The sequence below is a fragment of the Phasianus colchicus genome, chromosome 7 (genome assembly GCF_987193195.1).
Source record: "Phasianus colchicus chromosome 7, bPhaCol1.hap1.1, whole genome shotgun sequence".
NCBI classification, from domain to species: domain Eukaryota; kingdom Metazoa; phylum Chordata; class Aves; order Galliformes; family Phasianidae; genus Phasianus; species Phasianus colchicus.
Window position 1 is genome coordinate 4023704 of NC_143442.1, and position 19597 is coordinate 4043300.

At 36.9% G+C, this 19597-nt stretch overlaps 1 protein-coding gene across 4 annotated transcripts in view; it reads right to left on the bottom strand.

The window, feature by feature from the left end:
- The window catches only part of ARHGAP15 (Rho GTPase activating protein 15), a 315056-nt gene that overhangs the window by 113272 nt on the left and 182187 nt on the right, over positions 1–19597 (bottom strand). For all 4 annotated transcript variants that reach the window (XM_090143526.1, XM_090143525.1, XM_031590760.2 and 1 more), the window contains one exon: positions 10890–10988. In XM_090143526.1, coding sequence (XP_089999652.1) covers positions 10890–10988 — 99 coding nt within the window. The remainder of the gene's footprint in view (positions 1–10889; positions 10989–19597) is intronic.

A 19597-nucleotide genomic window follows, 5' to 3' on the forward strand; every position in this document is an offset into this window, starting at 1 on the left:
AGGCATAAATATGAGCATCATTTGATATTTTCATGGAAGATAATTATCTTAAAATTTGAAGCTACGGGAAGAATTTTTATTTAAATCCTTGCCTTTGTGTCTTAACTGTGAGTGCAACAAGGAATGACGTAAGGAAGGTGGAAATCCAATCTCAACCCTTTTATTAGGGTTCACACAGACCTTCTGGTGTTTCTGAGGGCTTGGAAAGGGGAGGTTGGCATACAGTGGTTTCCATATCTAATTTCCCTCTTTGGTCAAAATTCCAGTAAATATTAATGACATTTACGATAGAGACATCCATGGGAGTTGCTCAGATTTGAACACAAACTCGTACTGTAAGTCGTGCACTTTGTGTTTTTAGTGCACGACATACCAGAACACAAAAATACAAGTAAAATAAAGATAAGAAATGAAATCACCAGGAACAATTTCTGGTGTACAAATCCAGATTCTTTGCGAATGTCATTATATTACGACTGTTTGCAAAATACCTAAACAAATCATGTCTTTGCTCAGTTGCATTGCTTGGTCTACCAGTGTTGTGAGAACAGCCCACTTCATAGAGACAACCATTCAATAAGCAGTTTGTGACCTCCTTTTAGTGGTAAAGTAGGAAAACCTGAATGCCCAGTGACCACCCTTCCCAGATTCTGCCATCTTCCTCTTTGGGTTCAAGTCTGGCTTATGGGGTAGCGGGGTTAAAGAATTTGAATTATTTTCAGTGGTAAATTAGCTAGAGTAGATGCTCAGCTATCTTAAAGCGAAAGCAGTTTTCATTAGATGTTGTACCTTATCTTCCTACTAAAGTTTATTAAAAATATGTGGCACCTGATAATTTCACGCTGAGTGACTGCTAAATTTCCCCTTTTCTGCCTCCCTGTCTCACTCTCTCTCACACACACATACACACAGAGGAATGTTTCTCGACTGTCAAATTTTGTGCCAAGATTTTGTTCAATTTAATCTCAATCATGTGAGTTAGAAGACCATGAAACAAAGTTTCTACCAAGTACGCTGACAGATTTTTAGTTCTAGTGGCTCCACAGGGCATCTCTCAAAGTACAGTAAGAAACTTTTCTTATTAAAGGTTTCTCAGCTTACCCGTTTTCCATTTAAGACAACATGAGCAATATCACCATAAAGAACTCAACACTTGCTAACTGATACCATGCACTCATCAAAATTATTTCACTTCTAAGTAAACAAAGAGCTGTGGTACCTCCAACACCATTGTGTGGTTGCTGCTGGCATGGGAAAGCCATGTGGTGGCAGCCGCTTTGGTGCGCTATGTCACGTAACCCCATGTCAGGACTGACAAATCGAAACGTACAGTTTGAAATAGTAGGGAAAACATTTCCTGGGAAGATGGGGTGAAGAGGCATAGAATAGCCTGACCCTTTCTTTTGAGGACTTTTTTTTTAATTTTCTGGGCAAAGAGAACTTGAAGAGGATTCATCACTTTGCTGCTGTTTCAGAAGGTTTCGTGGCGATGTTAAGAGCCTTAGTATCACCTGTAATGGTCCATAATATGAGTAACTGACCAAAGTTTTGTTCCTTTTTTTTTTTTTTTTTGAAATCCTGAGAGAAAATTTGCATATTTACATTTCAGATCTGAATACATTTATACATTTACAATATTTCTACAAGTTTAAGACCCTGATCCACCACAACACTGTGTAGAACATCAACTGACCATAAAATTGGAGTTATTCACTTCCATAAAGAGAAGTCTACTTTTGTTCTGCTGAACTGATCTCAGGAATTATACAATGAAATTACTTATATCAATTACTAAGTAGAGTAAACATGAGAAAGCAGTTCCTAGTAGCAATACTTGTATCCCCAGAATTAGAATTACTTCAAATGTATCATCTCTGACACCAGAAAAACAAGGTGCATAAGAGACACTGAGAACTGAATCAGTCTGTCCGGAGGTATTTGGGATCGAAGCAATGTGGTTCTGCTATATTATAAAACAAAATGGACACATTTTGCTCTCATTTACATCCATGTCATTCCACTGAAACCAGTGGGCATTGTTTGTCTGTGTGAAGACAAAAAGAAGTTGGTTTGCTATATAATTACATCCATGATCTGCGAGGATACTGATTAAAATGAAACAATCTGCCGAGCGAAGGCACAACCGGAGGTCTGTATATGACTTGTTGATTCCTGGGGGGGTTCTCATGCACTAGCAAATTTAGGGTAGATTCAGTTGCCAGATTGTTAGCAACATCAACTTCATAAATTCAGAGGAGCAAAATAATTTTTTTTTCTTTTTAAATCTTCTCTTAAAGAAGAGAAACCGTTACCATAACGTCTCCTTTTTAAGCTGGTCTTGCTTTGCCCTCTGCTTTGCTCCTGAAGCTTTCTGTTGATACAATTTCTCTCACTTAGGCATCCATCCCATTAGGCTGCTATATTATACGGTTAAAACATTGATGTAACACAAGCTGCTACAGCAAATAATTGAAGTAATAAAATACAACTGCAGTTATTTGCTCTCTTGAATTGCAGGCAGAAAAAAGAAGGCAGGATTTTTTAAACTGACTCCATTGTGTTGCACACAGACAGGAAAACTTTTTACCTCCTCCTTTATTGCAATAACACTTTTTTTTTTTCTGAAAAGCATACTGTAGTTGTAGTAATTTTTTATATTTTTAACAGGAAAAGTAATTAGTCCGCAGTGTGGAATTACCCTTTCATTATTTCCTTTAAAATCCATAAATTTAAGGAACTGGGGTGCTAAAAGAATCTGAACATACAACTATCTTTTTTTGTTTGTTTGTTTGTTTGTTTTTGTTTCTGTCTTTTTTTGTTTCCCCCCCTAAAAGAACTTAATGGACTTAAACTTTTTTACCATGTGAACATCTCTAGGCCAGAATTATTTTGCCAAGCGTTAGCCCAAAGTGTTCCATTAATGGCTGAACTGCTAAGTGTGACTTAATGGGGTTTGCAGAGGAATTGCTGCCAGATCCTTGCTTGTGAGGGTACATGCATTGAACTGGGACATGATGCCTGACATCCTCAGCATTTCAGGAGGATAAGAGGGGATTTATTATTATTTATTTACTTATCTATTATTATTATTTATTTACTTATCTATCTATTTAGTTCTTCTATGACTCAAAGGTGGATATCCTCAAGTGTGTGCTTCCTTCAGTGTGAGCAAGAGGTACCTTCATGTGCTCAGTGGCACAGAGTGAGCAGCAGTTACAGTCAGCTAGCTTTACATTTCTCTAGATTTTTTGTGTTTGCATGTACATGTCAACTATTTGATTTACAAAGTGTATTAACATTATTTTAATATCGAGAAAACGTTGTTTGATTCTTTTTTGTTCCATAGGTTAAGTGGTTTCTTTTATTTATGATGTCTATTGAAAAAGATTTTATGGAAAATTCTGAAGACAAAATGCCCTGTTTCCTTCTACGTGTTCACTAATAGATATATTATACAATGCTAGAAAAAGGCAAAAGGCCAAACTCATCTCTGGTGTAATTCCAGTAAAAGCAATAAAATTACCCAAGGCATGAATTTGGCCCAGGCATCGCAGAAGTTACTCTGGTGCACACTGAGTGTCTGCTTGTTGTTACTGGCAAGGCTTAAAATACAAGTTCCCCTTTTCTCATAGAAATGGATACATCTCTCTGGAACAGATTAATCAATGGAACAGGTATCAGGTAGCTATGACAGATACAGCAACTGGCTCAAGTGCCTGTCTTTTTTATGGCTTCTTCTGAGTAGATGCTTTTGGAATTTTTATATTTATTTTCTCTTTTGTGTCTTGTCACTGCAAGGCTCTTTTCTTTCCCTTTTTTTTTTTTTTTTTCTGCTGTTGTCTCCTCTTCTCTAATTTGTCTTGTACGCTCTTCCGTGATGTTTCCTGTTGACACTTCTCGATATTTTTCCTAACTCGGAATGTGGCTTTCTAGCAGACACAGAGGCCCCAGAGTGAATACCCGTCAGAGCCAATTCTGACTTGGACCTTGCACAACGCTATTAACTGGCTCTTGCTCTAAGAAAGGTGGCTATAGTGGGATTGCCTGAGCCTGAAGACAGAACGGGGCAGGGAAAGCTTGCCAATATGTTTGCACTAAATTCAACTGCTCTTAGTTTCAGCTCAAAAGAAGATGAAGAAAAACACAACAACATTTTAAATCACAAACTGACAAGGGCTTTTTTCAGAACTTGGTTATTTTCTCTTGCATTCATCTGTATGTTTAAGTTTATGCTTGTTGGCCACTTTAAAGTAAACATAGTTCAATGCCCTCAGAAACAGTTTTCTTCAACCCACTAGAATTCCCTGGAAAAATGCTTTATCTGCTGAACTGCTAGATAGTTTTGTGTGTGTCTAATTTTTTTATCAGTTTGTTTTACTCCTCTTTTTTTTTTTTTTTTTTAAATTCAGTGCTTATAAACGTTGGGAGCAGAAGTCTCCTTGGAACAAGATAGAATCATAAAAGACTTTAGGAATCTCATCACAAGCTAAACAGTACAAATTGCACATTCTTCATGGAAGTATTAGCTTTTGGTGCGTGCCTGGATCCAAGTATAATAGATTATCCCAAAGTGGGAAAGAATGAACAGAACAAAATTAGCAGAACTGGGAGCTCAGATCATTTGATGGGGCAATATGATCTCTGTACTTTCAGGGTACTGAATGCTAAAGCCACTGGAAACAATATGTAAAATTATATTACAGTAAGCAAGGAAGCATGTGTAGGCCTGGGAGAAGGAAAAGAGACTGGAAAATACCTTTCTAGAAGAAAATAAGTACAGAACATCAGTGAATGAGCTTGTAGGAAACAAACTACTATTCACGAACAATTTCTTATTCTGAGGGTAGAAATATGCAGTGCAAAATTTATGATAGAGAAAATAGAAATAAAATAGTTTTTCAATGGTTGTGCAGGGGCCAATTGCTACGGGAGAGCAATCTCAGGCAGAAATATAAAGCTGCACTGTGACCAGGATGGATTTCCTGAGGCTGCCCTTTTCAGTGAAATCTTGTTGGAACTTATTCTTCTCACCACCATCTGATGGGTTTGGTCTACTGGTGCTGGGAAGTAGCCCAGGAACACCGTATGGTTAATGGAAGCTCAATGATGATGGTGAACATACTCTGGCAAAACTACCCAGTACTCTCCAACTGCCTTCTTTGGGTCCTCGGGACTGGGACTGGTAATTTTGCTATCAAATTGCTTAAGCTAAACACACTCTAGAAGATCAAGTCACTGAACACAAATCTAATAACATGGAGTATCAGAGTAGATAAATACCTCGGCTCAACGGGCCTCGTGTCTTCTGTCATCCCCACCTCTCTCCAATAACCCACTCAGCACACCAGGCCAAAATGCATGATCCCACATGGGAGCCATCAGTGATCAGTATTTGGAGGTGTCTGGGATTTTTTTCAAGTTTTATGCCACGTTTTCTTCCATTAGAAAATGAGATAGATAGTATTAAACTGTTCTATACTCTCTCTCTCTCTTTTTTTTTTTTTTTTCCCTAGCTATGTAAGTATATTCACAATACTTTATGTTTTTAAAACTCATTTCCTCTTTTCTTAATTCCTTAAGATAAGTGAACCTCCGTATGTAAACTTTCTACCAGAATACTGACTACCTTTAAAGCAGTATATGATTTAGAAGGTAATATTTCACTTTTTTTTTTCAAATATAGATAGGTTTTAAAGTGCTTTTAGCTGCACTTTAGCATTTAGATTAAGAGATAAAACAGATGAAAGGACACAACCCTCCGTCACAGGGCAGAATGGCATTTGGGAGGTGAGATAGTTTAAAATACCTTTTTAATCTTCGTTTGTCTTCATGAAGATGACTGTATTTCTTTATTGCACTCCATAAGGTACTTTATCTTTGCTCAAGACATTTTCTCTCTCAAACACTAAAGACTCTGGTGTACGAGACTTTGTGTGCAATCCTACAATAATATTATGCCTAATCAAATTGTAGTTAAGGCCAAACCGAGTATCTATTTTAGATGCTTTGAGGTGTCAAACTCTGGATGCGTTTAACAAAATTTGGTTTTCAACTTGAAACTTTTCTCACAACTGTGTCTCCTGAAGTCTGTGCACGCATACATCCTCTCAGGGCTTAATGGTCATTTCTGAAGCCTTGTTCAAGGACCCAGCCCAACCCAAGCAAAAGCCCTCCCCTCAGGATGAGCTCCCCACACTCTGGGGTTTTTGTCACCATTCTCATTTAACATGATTTGTTCACTGGGACTCACAGCAATGAAACCCAGTAAATAATACACTGGCCAAACAGAGAAGATAACAAAAGGAAATAGTTAAGGTACTATAATAATTTTAGCCATTCCTTTTTCAGGTCACTATAATCTGCCCAAAGATAACTAATTGTTCAAAGTAAACATTCCACTCCAACCACAAAAGGAATCCATTACACAAACATATAATTCACAGTCATTTTTAGTGGGTTGTAAACAGTTTGGAATGAGCATAAAATGGGACAAAAATCAAAGTGAGCATTTAGAAATGAAAAAGTGTTTGCTACAAAAGGTCAGTCCCTTTACTTGGCAAACTATGTAGAAAAGCCTGGGAAAATGTTGAACACACAAGCAGTAAGGGAATTTTAAAGCCAACAACCTCCCTGTTTCTTTAAACAGACATCGGAACCTATAACTGGATCCTGTCAAACAAACGACAGCAAAAAAACATAACAGCTGCTAAGAAGTAAAGTTGAAAGATAAAGTTTTCTAAGCTAAGAACCTCCTCAGAAGTAGACTAAAGGTCTTCCTTAAATCTTTAAGCAAGGTTATGGATCCCAGGGTGGCTTTTAGGCATTGAATCAAATATGTAATTTTGTGTATCATTCCTGTCAGAGCATCCTGTGCTCCAAGAAAAGCAACAGAAAACAATGTCTGCAATGTCCAGCTTAGAACAAAAACTGTACCTGTAATCATGAGATCTGCTGCCTGCAGTGTCATTTTTAAGGCATTTACGCTGATTTGAGAGCACTAATGTGGATTTGGGAATATAGGGAGACAATGAAGGACGTTTCAAAACAGAGATGAAAGTTAAATTATATTTCCCTGGAGCATTAGTACTGTATTTCTTTACAAAATCTGAAGTATACTGGATACCCCCAGTAGTTTTAGGATACTGACTGCTTGGGGTGTTCATTTACTCTGTCATTAGACACACAGACAGATGATCATCCCTGGAAAAGAGTTGCATATCAGGCTACTTTCACACAATAAAACTTTACTGTGAGAAGTACTAGATGGCATTTTGTTTAGCTACAATGCAGACTGGTATTTTTATTTTTTGTATGCGTTCTACTCATGCCTTTCACTTACTTTAAAAAATGTAAAAAAAAAACAGCCAGGACTTTTAAAGGGTCGTGTATAACAAAATAAATAAGAGACTCAAGAAATGACTGGAAATCATATCTGGCTTGGAAACACCAGAAGTCTTGCAATGGACCCCACCCTTGGCAGGAGCACATGGCACATGGACTCTGCGCACGGAGGACTGTCGCAGGCTCAGCTTTGTGGGCTTGATGCTTCCCACATGACACCTCCTGATAACATGGCCAAGCATGGATTGAAAGGAGCAGGTCAACAGATCAGAACGCCTCAAGGTCTATCCAAGGTAGGTGTTGGTGGCAGACAGAATACCCCCAACAAAACCCACTCTGAAAAACTTTCCCTTCAAACCCCTGAGAAAGCATAAAGTGAAATGATAGAAATCTTTGAGCAGCCACTGTATTTCTTCAACCTGATTGATGCATGGTTCAAAATTATTCCTTTTCCCAATCACATCATATACTCAGCTGATTTTTCTATCAAGGACACTGCATTCAGTGCCAAGGGTCCAACGGTCTTTGAGAAAATGCTTTTGACCACAGTGGCACAGATCTGTACAGTTAAGTACTTGGGGCACGAATTTCATCAACATTTGTAAATGCATAAAAGAAAAATGAAGAAAAAAACCCACAAACATTACTTTCTCTCCTCACTAAAAAAAAAAAAAAAAAAAAAAAAAAAAAGAGAGAGAGAGAGATAATTAACTTTCAAGTTTACAAAAATGTGTACATATTTAATTGCTATCTGTATTAAACTCCACTACCAGCTCTGCAAGATGGCTGATTGAATGGATAAAGACTCTCTGCTTTCCAGTTTTCTTTCAATAAACACAAAAAGAAGCTGAAAAAAAATGGAATTCACTCTTGAACAAATGCATTCTTGTTGGACAGATAAATATGCATTATGGAGTGAGAAATTTTATACTAGACCTTATAAAGCACCTCTGTCCTGAAGTGGTGAATGAGCAAACAATAGCCTAGGGGACAAACAACCAAAATCTGATCTAAGTTGCAGAAAAAGATCAGAATAATTCCTCGATTTCAATGTAGATATTCATTTTAAAATAGTGTAACTAAACAGGAAATCTTGCCAACAGTTAATGACACCCTCTACATTCTTAATCTGTGGTGGGAGAATATTAGTACAGTTGGCTATTGTATGTAACCTCATCCACACAGGAACATATACTAATTAATATGGCTTATTCAGATCTTACTTTCTGTGCACAGTTTTAAAAAATCACACACACACACACACACAGGAAAAATCAATAGATAAATAATAATTAAAACTATGAGCTCATAAATAAGAACACAACCATACAGCGAAGTATGAGTATTTTGGAAGAAACATTTAGGGTTAGTCTCCTAAGATCTTTTTTCCCAGTAATCCTTTACAGTAAATGAAACACACAAGTAACGTTTTTTGGTACAGTTACATTATTTAGATGATATATTTTCTAAATAGGAAAAAAGCAACTTTGGGGGAAAAAAAAAAAAGCTTTCTTTCAACAGCCAATATGCCAGCTGTACTGAGTATTTAGGCCATCTTACTAAGACTATGAAAGTAAACATACAGTTTTCATTAAATGTGCCTTTCCCATAATTGGTACATAAGTATTTCCCATGACTCTGCAGTTGAGTATCTTGGCTGGAGGCGTATCTGGCCATTAAGAGGAGGACTTCAGATCTGTTGAGTCTCAGCCATGCCGGGAGACTTGGCACCTCCACATACTGCTTCCTAATACCAACCCCGGTATAAAATGTCATCAGAAGCTTGCATAAACATTGGACTTAACTTCACATAAATTACTGCTGTCCTGAGATAGTTTATGCCAGAACTTAGTAAAAACAACACTCTGAGTAAATAGAATGTGAGTAAATGCACGCATCTTGATCCAAGAAAATGATAATATAAAAAACTATATCAGATATAAACTCATAAGTACAGTGATCAAATTAAAATTTTTATCTCATGCCACATGATTAGCTTTTATGTACATACACAGTAGACTGAAGTGTGTATGTAAAAGGGATGGACTTCCTCTGTGTTATAGCAAGTTTGAAGGAAACGCAAGTACAATAGGATAATACTCCAAAGGATGAATTTGGTGATATTTTCTTCTGTGCATATTTCATACAGACAATAAACATCTGATGAGGTTTCTTGGATTTTTCTATTACAGTTCAGCAGTGCAGAGACCTTTGGCCTTATTTCTCCTGGAGTAGTGATCAGAGACCACAAATCATCCATAAAGTATCGAATGCATCTTTTGGAGAACCCGTGCTGAGTTCAGAACCAAGCAGTCAATCAGAAATGTTCTACATGGAGTGGCATTTTTATCATGTAATCTCTGCCTTTCTATGTCGAGTTCTGAATTTCTCCTTACAATTCCTCCACTATTAGCAGCCCTTCCTATATTTCATATATCCCTTTTCTTTGTCTCTCTCCTTTCATCCATCCTCTAGTCTTCCACCAAGAAACCAATGCTACCATCTCCCCCTACTGAGCGGTCTCCAGTTTGTTAGTCTCTGACTTCCTGCCAATCATCCTGGGAATAGTAATATCCCAGTGCTCTCTTTGCTGTATAATTAAAGCATGAATTTCCCAGAGTTTGAAACTCCAGGGTAGTTTTATTGCACCTTTCACTATAAAATCAGGTAGCAATGATGGAATTAAAATAGCCTTTTCCTTTGTGGTTAAGGGTCTAAATGTCTTTTTATTTATCATTGGTTCTTTTGTTCTGAGACTCCAGTATATGGCAGTGACAATGGGTTCACCCAGTCTTATTCTGAAAATAAATTTTCTATCTTTTGCAAGATATATGTTTCCCCAGATCCCTGGAACAAGTTGTAAACTCGTAACAGATGGTGATGAAGCCTCACATTTTTATACAATACATTTTAAGATTCTGCATCTACCGCATGTACCTTCCAAAGAAAATGACCTTCAGTGAGAGAAGATACAGCCAAAAGGAAGGAAGGAAGGCAATGGTGTTAAGCACATCTTTTTCTACTAAGAAAGTCTGTCTTAATAAATTCATTAAAACTTTAAATGAGGATGAATACTTATTCCATTATCCTTACAGTATTATTACTTTTTAAAGTAACAAGAAAAACTAGGCTCTTGCATACATTAAAAAAAGATAAAATTTGGTGGTCACATGGTCACACTAGAACAACATTAACTGTCATTGAATACAACTCAGAACTTACTAAAACATATATAAAGCATTATGTTCACCAGAAATTTCAGAAAGAAATTTGCTGACATTTTATCAGTTTTTAACATTTGCTTACCTGGAAAAAGACTAAAATAACAATATGTCAAAGAAGATATAAGGAAGAATAATCATGAATGGGTTTTATTAATGTCTTATTGCATAAAGAAAATGAAGGTATAGAGTGGGACATAGTGCAATCCATTACTACATTGTAGAACCATCTGCCTGACTACTCTGGTCATTTGAAAAGATCTTCAAGGTTAAACTTTTCATATTAACAGAGAAACAAAATACAGTATTAAATACCAAGGTACTCACCTCTTTTTTCAACTGCTTTTATACACTGTCTCACAAACCGGGGGACCGTAGAATTCTCATGTTCACATACCAAGTGCAAATGGGAGCCAAAAATTTGATCTACATTTTGAGAGGAAAAAAAAGAAAAAGCACAGCACAATACATTAAGCATGTTATTAGCAGTAGGGTTTTTCTCTTTTCTGAGCTTGTATATCAATAAAAACTCAAGTATGGAAGGTGGGCAGACAAAGTTGGAGATAAATCCTCTGTGAGTCCTAATGCTCATTAGCTTCAGCCCCAGTAACAAAGCTCTTGATGTTTACTTGCAGTAACACTCATATACCTCAACTGGGCTAAAGCTAAAATTTTCATTTATACCATGATCTTAATGCTTGCAGACTGTGGTCTCTGGAATTTGTATGAATGTGTCATAAAGAAGTGAAGTCCATTTCTGAAACAACGCTCCCATAATCTTACTGAATCCAAAATCCTGCATAATATTAACTAACGATCCAACCTTGACACTCAAGCCTCTCCCACATGTGGAGTTTCACTCTCATCATAGACCACCATATGGGTGCAAGGGCTTTATTAATTTGCAACATTAGGACTCAGAATATAATTTCATCTAACCCTTAAAGGATATTTTGATATTTCCTGTTTGAAACATGGAAGATACTAAATGTCTAAATGAGGATGGCATATGTTACACCTTGATATAAAAGCATTCAGCCCAATGATGCCATGTTTTCGTTTTTATCATGCAAAAGTTTTGATTAACACAGAGTGCTCATCCTAAAACATATCTGTATAATCATGCTAAACTCTTCAGATAACTAATTAGCTTCCTCCACCTCATTTCCACTCTATATGTTTGAGAAATTATGAAAAGAGCCATCAGTAATGGGGATGTTGTCAGCTAGAATCAAAATGAATCAAACAGATGAACAAAACTGCTCAATAGGAGCCAGTTAAATGTTCAAACAATAGGCCTGTACTACCATCATTTATACAAAAAGACAGTCCCCATATAGCATTTCAACAGCATATATTTTGAAAATTGGCGTAGAGGCTTTCAAAAATGTTTTTGAAGACATTTGAGGGGAGCAAGCACAAGGTTGGGCTCTGTAGGGCAAAGCCACCAAGCATCTTTATTCCCAGAACAGCAGGAGTGCCTGCAGGCCTCAAGTTCCTGTGATACCAGGACACTTTCTCCATAGACAGTCCCACCATCTTTCATCTTAATCAGTTTGAATGGTTCTTCCTCAAAGAAACAGCTTTTTCACACTACCAGGACAAGTTCTGTTTGTTCATTTTCTGCTTTGGAATGACACTAGCTTCACCTTCCTGTCATTAACCAATGCTATTTCTTACTGAGCACAGATATGGGCAGCTTGACTGCTTTTGCTTTCTGAATAACCCAGACTGAAAAAACAACCAGAGAAACAAGACAGGGAAGGCTTTGCAGGAGTTCACCAGAGAAGCTTTTTCAACCTACCAACAAGGATGGCATACGCACCAAATGTATCTCCCAGTGCATGTGATCTGCATTTGGGTAGAGTGCACCAAAGCCTGAATTTAAGTTAGCAGTTTTGGCTGCAGAAGGAATGCAGGACTGGGTTCACAGAACGACACTGAAGAAGTTTGTGTGCATGTGCAGCGTTAAGCATCAGCGAACAGGCTGTTACATGTTTTGGGGTTATGTTTCTGACAAAGCACAGTCTGGTTACATATTCTTCATAAAACATTTATAGCTGCCTTCAGTGGTAATTACATATACAGAGATTTATGATTAAAAAGTACTAGCACTTCCTCTTTTGACATCTTAATTGTTGTTTTTTTTTAATTTTAGCAGAGACCTGTCAAATTCTTTGCATAAGATAGAATGCTCTCCCATGTAAATTATGTTAAAAAGAAGTAAAAAAACAAAGATATTTGTAAACTATTTTGGGAATAAAACAGGCAAAGAGCTGCACTGTGTTTAGATGGACAGTACGTGAGGAACTGAATGGAAATGAATGCAAAGAAGTTCAGCAACATCTCTGTTATAACCACTTCATAATCACTTCCAGGATTTTGCAGTTACTCTTTCATTCTTTAATATGAATGCAGAACATTCTCTGTTCCTGGGAGGATATTTTGATAAGTCTAAAAACAGATCTGCAGTTCTCACCTTTTCATCACCCCTTTTCTGGATGTGCATTCTGTACCTTCTCCAGTAAACGATGTAATCCCATTTCACACACCCTTCAGTATACAGATACAGTCACACTGTAAAGTTTTGGAGTGCTTGACCTAATGAGCCATCCAAATATTCTGAATTCTGGGTGCTCCTAAGCCACAGGCGCTGTGACTGTATCTAGCCAATGGATTTTTACTGGATCTGTTTCTGTACATAAACATGGGAATTGCAGGAGTTACAACCACCATGTTTACACTCTTAGAGGTCACGGAGATAGCTGGGGAAATCTCACTTTATATTTGCTTGTGCAGCACTTTAAAAATGAGGCGTTCTCTGAATGGTAAGTTATTAATTTTTGTATAATGGATTGATGTGTAAGTAAGGTATAAATATTTGTTTCTTATTCTAAGTATGTACATTCAAATCTAGTTTGAAGAGAAACTATCCAGAACATTTTTTCAAAGAACAGAAACTGCTCCCAAAGGGATAAAGGAAGCAAAAAAGCCCTTGTTTGATTTATTTATGATAAAGCCCTTCAAAACTTCACTTTTTATGACTTGAAAAAAACCAAAAATACGTACACAACACTTCTAACCTCCTGTTATGACAGTTTATGTTTCCTATCCAGCTTATTTAACTCAAATGCCTGGGAAATAGACACAATTACCACCTTATGGAATGCTACTTAACTTTAAATGCTCCCTTCTGAATAGAAATCCACTTTATCTTCTCAGAGTTATTCCAGTTTCTCAGGAATTATTTCCTCTATAGGCTCCTGAAATGCTCTTGTTTCATCATTTAAAAATTTAAACTAACAATTGTTCAGAAATATCTTTTATTAGAACAAAGGCAATTCCCATACAGTGGATTCTGTTCACAAGAGCTTGTACAAAGGAGCTGCATACTATGCCCATATACAGCTTTAATCATTCACTCTTTCAGCTGTTATCAATTTAAAACCAATGAAACTCCCACACTGAGTCCATTTGAGCAGTCAATTTTAATATCTTGGGGCATCTGTAGTTATTCTGAATTGGCTGCAAAAGCAGAACTAACAAGTTAAGCTCTAACCATAAGTCTACATCAGGCTGGTAAACCATACATCAAACACAGACAGTTAGTCAATACTGTAGTATGAAAAAACAACAAGCATTTTTAAGAAGAGCAATATATTCACAATAAGTTTGGTGGTATGGTTTACATTACGCATCCCTTGTATCTGTGCATTCAACCTTCTATTCAGAACAGTAGGGCGTGTGACAGCTTTGCACACAGATATAAAATGAGACATCAGAAGAGGAGGGAACGGCCATTCACAAGTTGTATAATATAAAATGAAGATTACAGCTGCAATGAATTGTTTGTTCTGGGGAGCTTCAAGTTCTCCTGAGCCTGACAGAGTTGCTGTTTTTGAGCAGCTTTCACAAGCTGCAGCAAAGCCACTAATCCTGAGCTGCAGAATCCCAGCCTAGGAGAGACAATACTTCTGGAAAAGAAACAATTAAAACAAAATCGCAAAAGCCACATCCTCACTGAGAATGTCATTGTTTAACTGTTTTTTGGTGTACATGGTTGAGATGTGGCCACGCTGGGAAGGAACTCATATTTCAGTATTTTTTATGAGGGGAAAAAAAAAAAAGGGTAGAGAATTGCTAACATCCCAAATTCTCAGACAGAATCTCAAATTCTGACAGAAGGTATAATGGTATCGTGCCCATTTCTTTACAAACATGAATTATATCTACATAATATAGTTAATTGCATTTCAGAAGCAAATGCTTGCAGAGTGAACTCCACCACATCTGGATTTGAACTGTTGGACTACCAGAGTTTTGTACTGACATCTGTGTTGTTTGCTTTCTTTGTACCTGTTTGAAGGCTGGGAGGGAAAAGGGGAAAAGAAAAGGAATAACAAAAAAAAAAAAAAAAAAAATTGAGAGAGAGAGGTATGAGCAAGGAGGGGGATGGGACAAAGTACCATAGCAATTAATTTTTTATTAATTTTTTGGAAGAATACTGGAAGTGGTCAAAAGAACCACATGCTGATAGGCAACTTCTGAATGCTCCAAGAGTAGAGCCAGAATACCAAGTCAGACATTAAAATCATGCTCTTCACTGACTGGACTCCAAGTAACACCACGATGCATACACAATAAGTGGGCCAGGTTCTCAGCTGACTGAAGTCAGCAAGGTTGTCAACAGAACTCCTCTGATTTATGCTAGCTGGGATTCTTGCCAGTCCTTTTAACATGGAGATTTACTATATACCGTTGATCTGTGGTGGTCATCAATTAAATAAAAATTACATTTGTGAGCAGTTACTATTAAGTGGCATATGAGCTAGAAGATTTGTTTTACTTTCTCAGAAAAAAAAAAAAAGAAGAAGAAGGAAAAATAGAGAGTACTGTAGACACCAGTCTCTTTTAAGAAATTATGGTGTATTATTGGAGACAAGAGTTCATTTAAATTCAAAGAGTGTAAGGCTGCTGCACTTCTTCTTAAAGCAGGTCTCAAAAATTAGATACTTTTAAATTATGTGAATGATTTCTGATCATTATGTCATGATTAGAGTAGTGTCAATGGAAATATCACTTTGCTCAGTGTTTGGCCATCCAGCGGGTTTCAAAAAAGATCAGAAAGTCCATGTGGTGGTCAAAGAGAGAAATATCCTTGTGACACACCCACTGCCTCCGTAAATCAAAAGAAATATTTCCTAACTTTTCTTAAGTTATTATGGGCACCAAATCAATTGCTATTTTTTTTTTTTTTATAACCGAGAAGAATTACAGAACACATCAAATAGGCTATCTTAATCTCTACATTTGGACTTCTCATGAGCATTACATCCACCACATTGAATTACTCCAAGGTCCATTGAGACAATTATGATGTTTTCCCTTGTCTGGAAATGAAATAACTGTTGATCTTCACACTGCTATCTGCGCAACCACCAACATATGCTCAGCCTTGTTCTATAGGCTATCAAGCCAAATCACAAGTAGTTCCTTTCACCAGCATTTGAATGGCTTTTTAGATTCATCTTGAAGGATTTGTAACCATTCCAATTTACACGTTCTTTTAGTTTGGGATTTTTTATTTTTTTTTTCTTTAACTTAGAAAATAAGTTCTATAAACTTCCTTCATTATCTACACTTGGAAATAAAAAGTCAACAACAACAGCAAAACCCTAGGTGAGTTTCTTGCCACCTACATTGTCCTCATTTCCCACAGCATCATTTATAAGTTGTTAGCAATGTTTTCATTTAATTATCTATTTATCATTTAGTGCATTTTGTGATAGTCTATTGCCAGTACAACTACCATAGCTTTAAAGTCACATTTCATACAAGTTTTTTTCTTTTTCTGCTGAACTGAAGAGGCTCAAAAATCAGGAAGTTAGCTGGCCAATATCAAGTTGAAGGTTGGCAATTCATTTGGGATAATATTAAATCATGACAATGCTCAAACACAAAGATCAAAGTTCAATTATAGACTATAAAGAAGTTCTAAAAGAGAAGATTTATATATTATTTTTCTAGCATATTAGTGCAGATTCTGTAAATTCTGAGGATATTTCAATCCCAAGGAACTGAGAACCCCTGACCTAGGATATAAATTTGAACACAGCTATTCTTGAAATAACATTGTTAAAATGGCAGGCATGGAACATGCCTCTTATTATTTCTAGCTTCGAGTGCATGTAGATACACACAAACATAGTGTGCATATGGGCCTCTTCCATGGTACACAAAAATACTGCATTACACATTGCCTCAAAAATGATTCAAAATTCTTCCATACCAAATAAATTGTGTGTAAGCATGAACTGTGAGGACTGGCAATCTTCATTAGAGCACTCACTGGAGCATGAAAAGCCCCATGTACCAGCCCACTGCAACAAATGGAGCCAATGTGCTCTTCACATATGGGCTTCTCATAGGCTAAAGAGTAGCATACCAACCAAACAACTAACATTCACACATTCCCTTATTTGATTATCATCCACCTATTTCTTATTCTAAAGAATAAACACCCACTATATTCACTACAGATATTTGCTACATCTTACAAGAACAAAGTTTTGTTAAGAGTTAAATGACAATCACATAATTCCTAGATTTTCTGATAATAGTGTTGGCAGAACAAAGTACCCCAGGAGATCAAACTGCTATTTAATTTTGAAGCCTGTATTCCCAAATTTGGTTAATGCGGAGAAATGTGTCGAGTCTTCTGGCCAAGTGTGTACACATCAGTGACTAACAGCTCGCAGAACTGTGTTTAAGTGAACTTACCACCTTAAAATGTATTTACTCATGACTATAATTTACGTGTTAAATTTATTGGAGTTTTGGTTCCAACGTGACATACAATGTAAAAAATCAATATAGATTTGAGAGCTTTATAGTGCCCTTGGCAAATATGAATAGCACTTGATGAAAAGTGAAGGTTTTCACATCACCTACAGTGCCACTGCTTTAGAGTAATTAACACCGCACGCTTCATAGATATTTATATCAATTCTTCACGAGCACACAGAACAGCTCTTTGTCAGAAATTTGGTACCGAGATGTCCTGCAAGGCTTTAGACGCACTTTTATTATGAGCCCCTATTTTAAGGGATTTGCAATTCTGACAGAAGCATTTCCCTACGGGATGAAAGTTAGTATGAGTGTTCTCAGAGCTGGAGGAATTTCTTCTTGTAAAAATTCATTAACAGTTTTTCCCCTAAGAAACAAGCAAACAGTTTTGAGAGGCATCTGCAGCCATTTCATTCACCTTTAGAAAAAATACATAGATGCATCTTACAATACAAAATCTGGCAATCTTCTCATTTTTTCATTTGCTGTTTGCATTTTGTGATTTAAAAATATTCTAATGTGAATCTAAAAATTACCATTTTAAAGTAGTCTGTGTATAAACACTGCAACTGCATTTTTATAACATTTTAACAGATTAAGGGATAAACTCTGGTGAAGACAATGGAGGAACCTTATCGAATGTGCATTTCACATAGACTTACCATAGACTGGAATTAAGCTGTGCTAACGAATCCTGCCTCATTTGCATGGCCAAAACCTAATCCTAATGAAACTGCATAGTATATAACTAACACATTTTCTTAATGGTAACATTAGTTCAGTAATAAAACTGTGCCAAGTACCGAACCTGAGTTACTGTGCCCCAAATCATACATCTTGGCTTTCCATAGAAGATTATCTCAGGTAGAACCAAGCTATGTTTATGAATCAAGAGCTTAACACATGTGTAGCCAAAACCAAATGCATCTGGCTTTCCTAGAGGAGAGATATATTAGAGGATGGATTTGAGTTATGCTAATGAATGTGGATTTGTTAGCAGGGATCACATCTGATCCCTATGTAACACTCCCTCCTGTAAGCAGGAGATTCATCAGACACACTTTATTAAACTTAAAAATAAAAAAAAATAATAATAAAAAAAGACACCCTTAAATCCAGAAATTAAAAGATTATAAACTTCTACTCTATTACTATAATAACTGAAACAAACTAATGGGATGCATTCAAATCCCACCCTCAACCCACAGAGTACTTCACAGAGGCAATACTCTGAAATCAGACAGTACAATTGTTTAAAGACAGATCCTGAAAGCTGAGCACACTCACACCCATGTGTTTGTATCTATGGCATTTTTAAAGCATCTGTGGAAGTTAGAAGCAAAAGCCCACTATTACAGCATATAATGGTTTTAAGCACTGAAGACTTCCTTAGAGGAAGAAACACCTTGCTGAACATTTTTCCACATATCTAATATGTACAAACTTAATTCACAAAGCTCCCTCTTTCTCTTCCGACAAGGGGCCCAGCTGGAGTTTAACTCTTGGGCTTTTTCAGCTTGTGTTGGCTGGGGTCAGTCTCTTGGCTCAAGACAGACCAGTTTCACACACACCAGCAACACCCCTTGCCATTTTTGACACACCACTGGAAAACTCACACTCCAGAGACTGACAGGGGTTGCTGGCAAAATGCCTTTTTCCCGTCAATTTGCATGTGCAGTTGTGGGTTTCACACATAATAATTTGGGAGTGCGTAAATTTTTAAAGCATTAGTCCAGACAATATTTGAAAACATGGCTTGATTATTAGTGGTCAGCATGCTACTGCCTTCAAGTGAACTACCAGCTTTTAGGGAGAAAACTTCGTGAATGATCTCTCAAACACTTTTTATCCAAGCAACCATTTTTTAAGGATATGTGAAAGTGACGTCTGACCAAACTGAGGCAGGAAAAGATCTCTGATTCATTTATTATTCACTGGCAAAATTTTAAGTTGTTAAAAATGTATTTTGTTGGCAAGTTAGAAAAATAATGAGAAGCGAGCAGGAAGCATTCCAGCCTGCCCTAGAAAAGAAATTAGCCAGCACAGCATCTGAACTTCCTATTGCTCATTCTAAATAGCAAACTATACCAGCATGAGTTTCCTAAAAAGAAATGGAGTTCTGCAGCACACTGACTGGCATGGTGCATGTTGAGTGACTATATTAGGTGAACAGGCTTCTACCAAAAGCA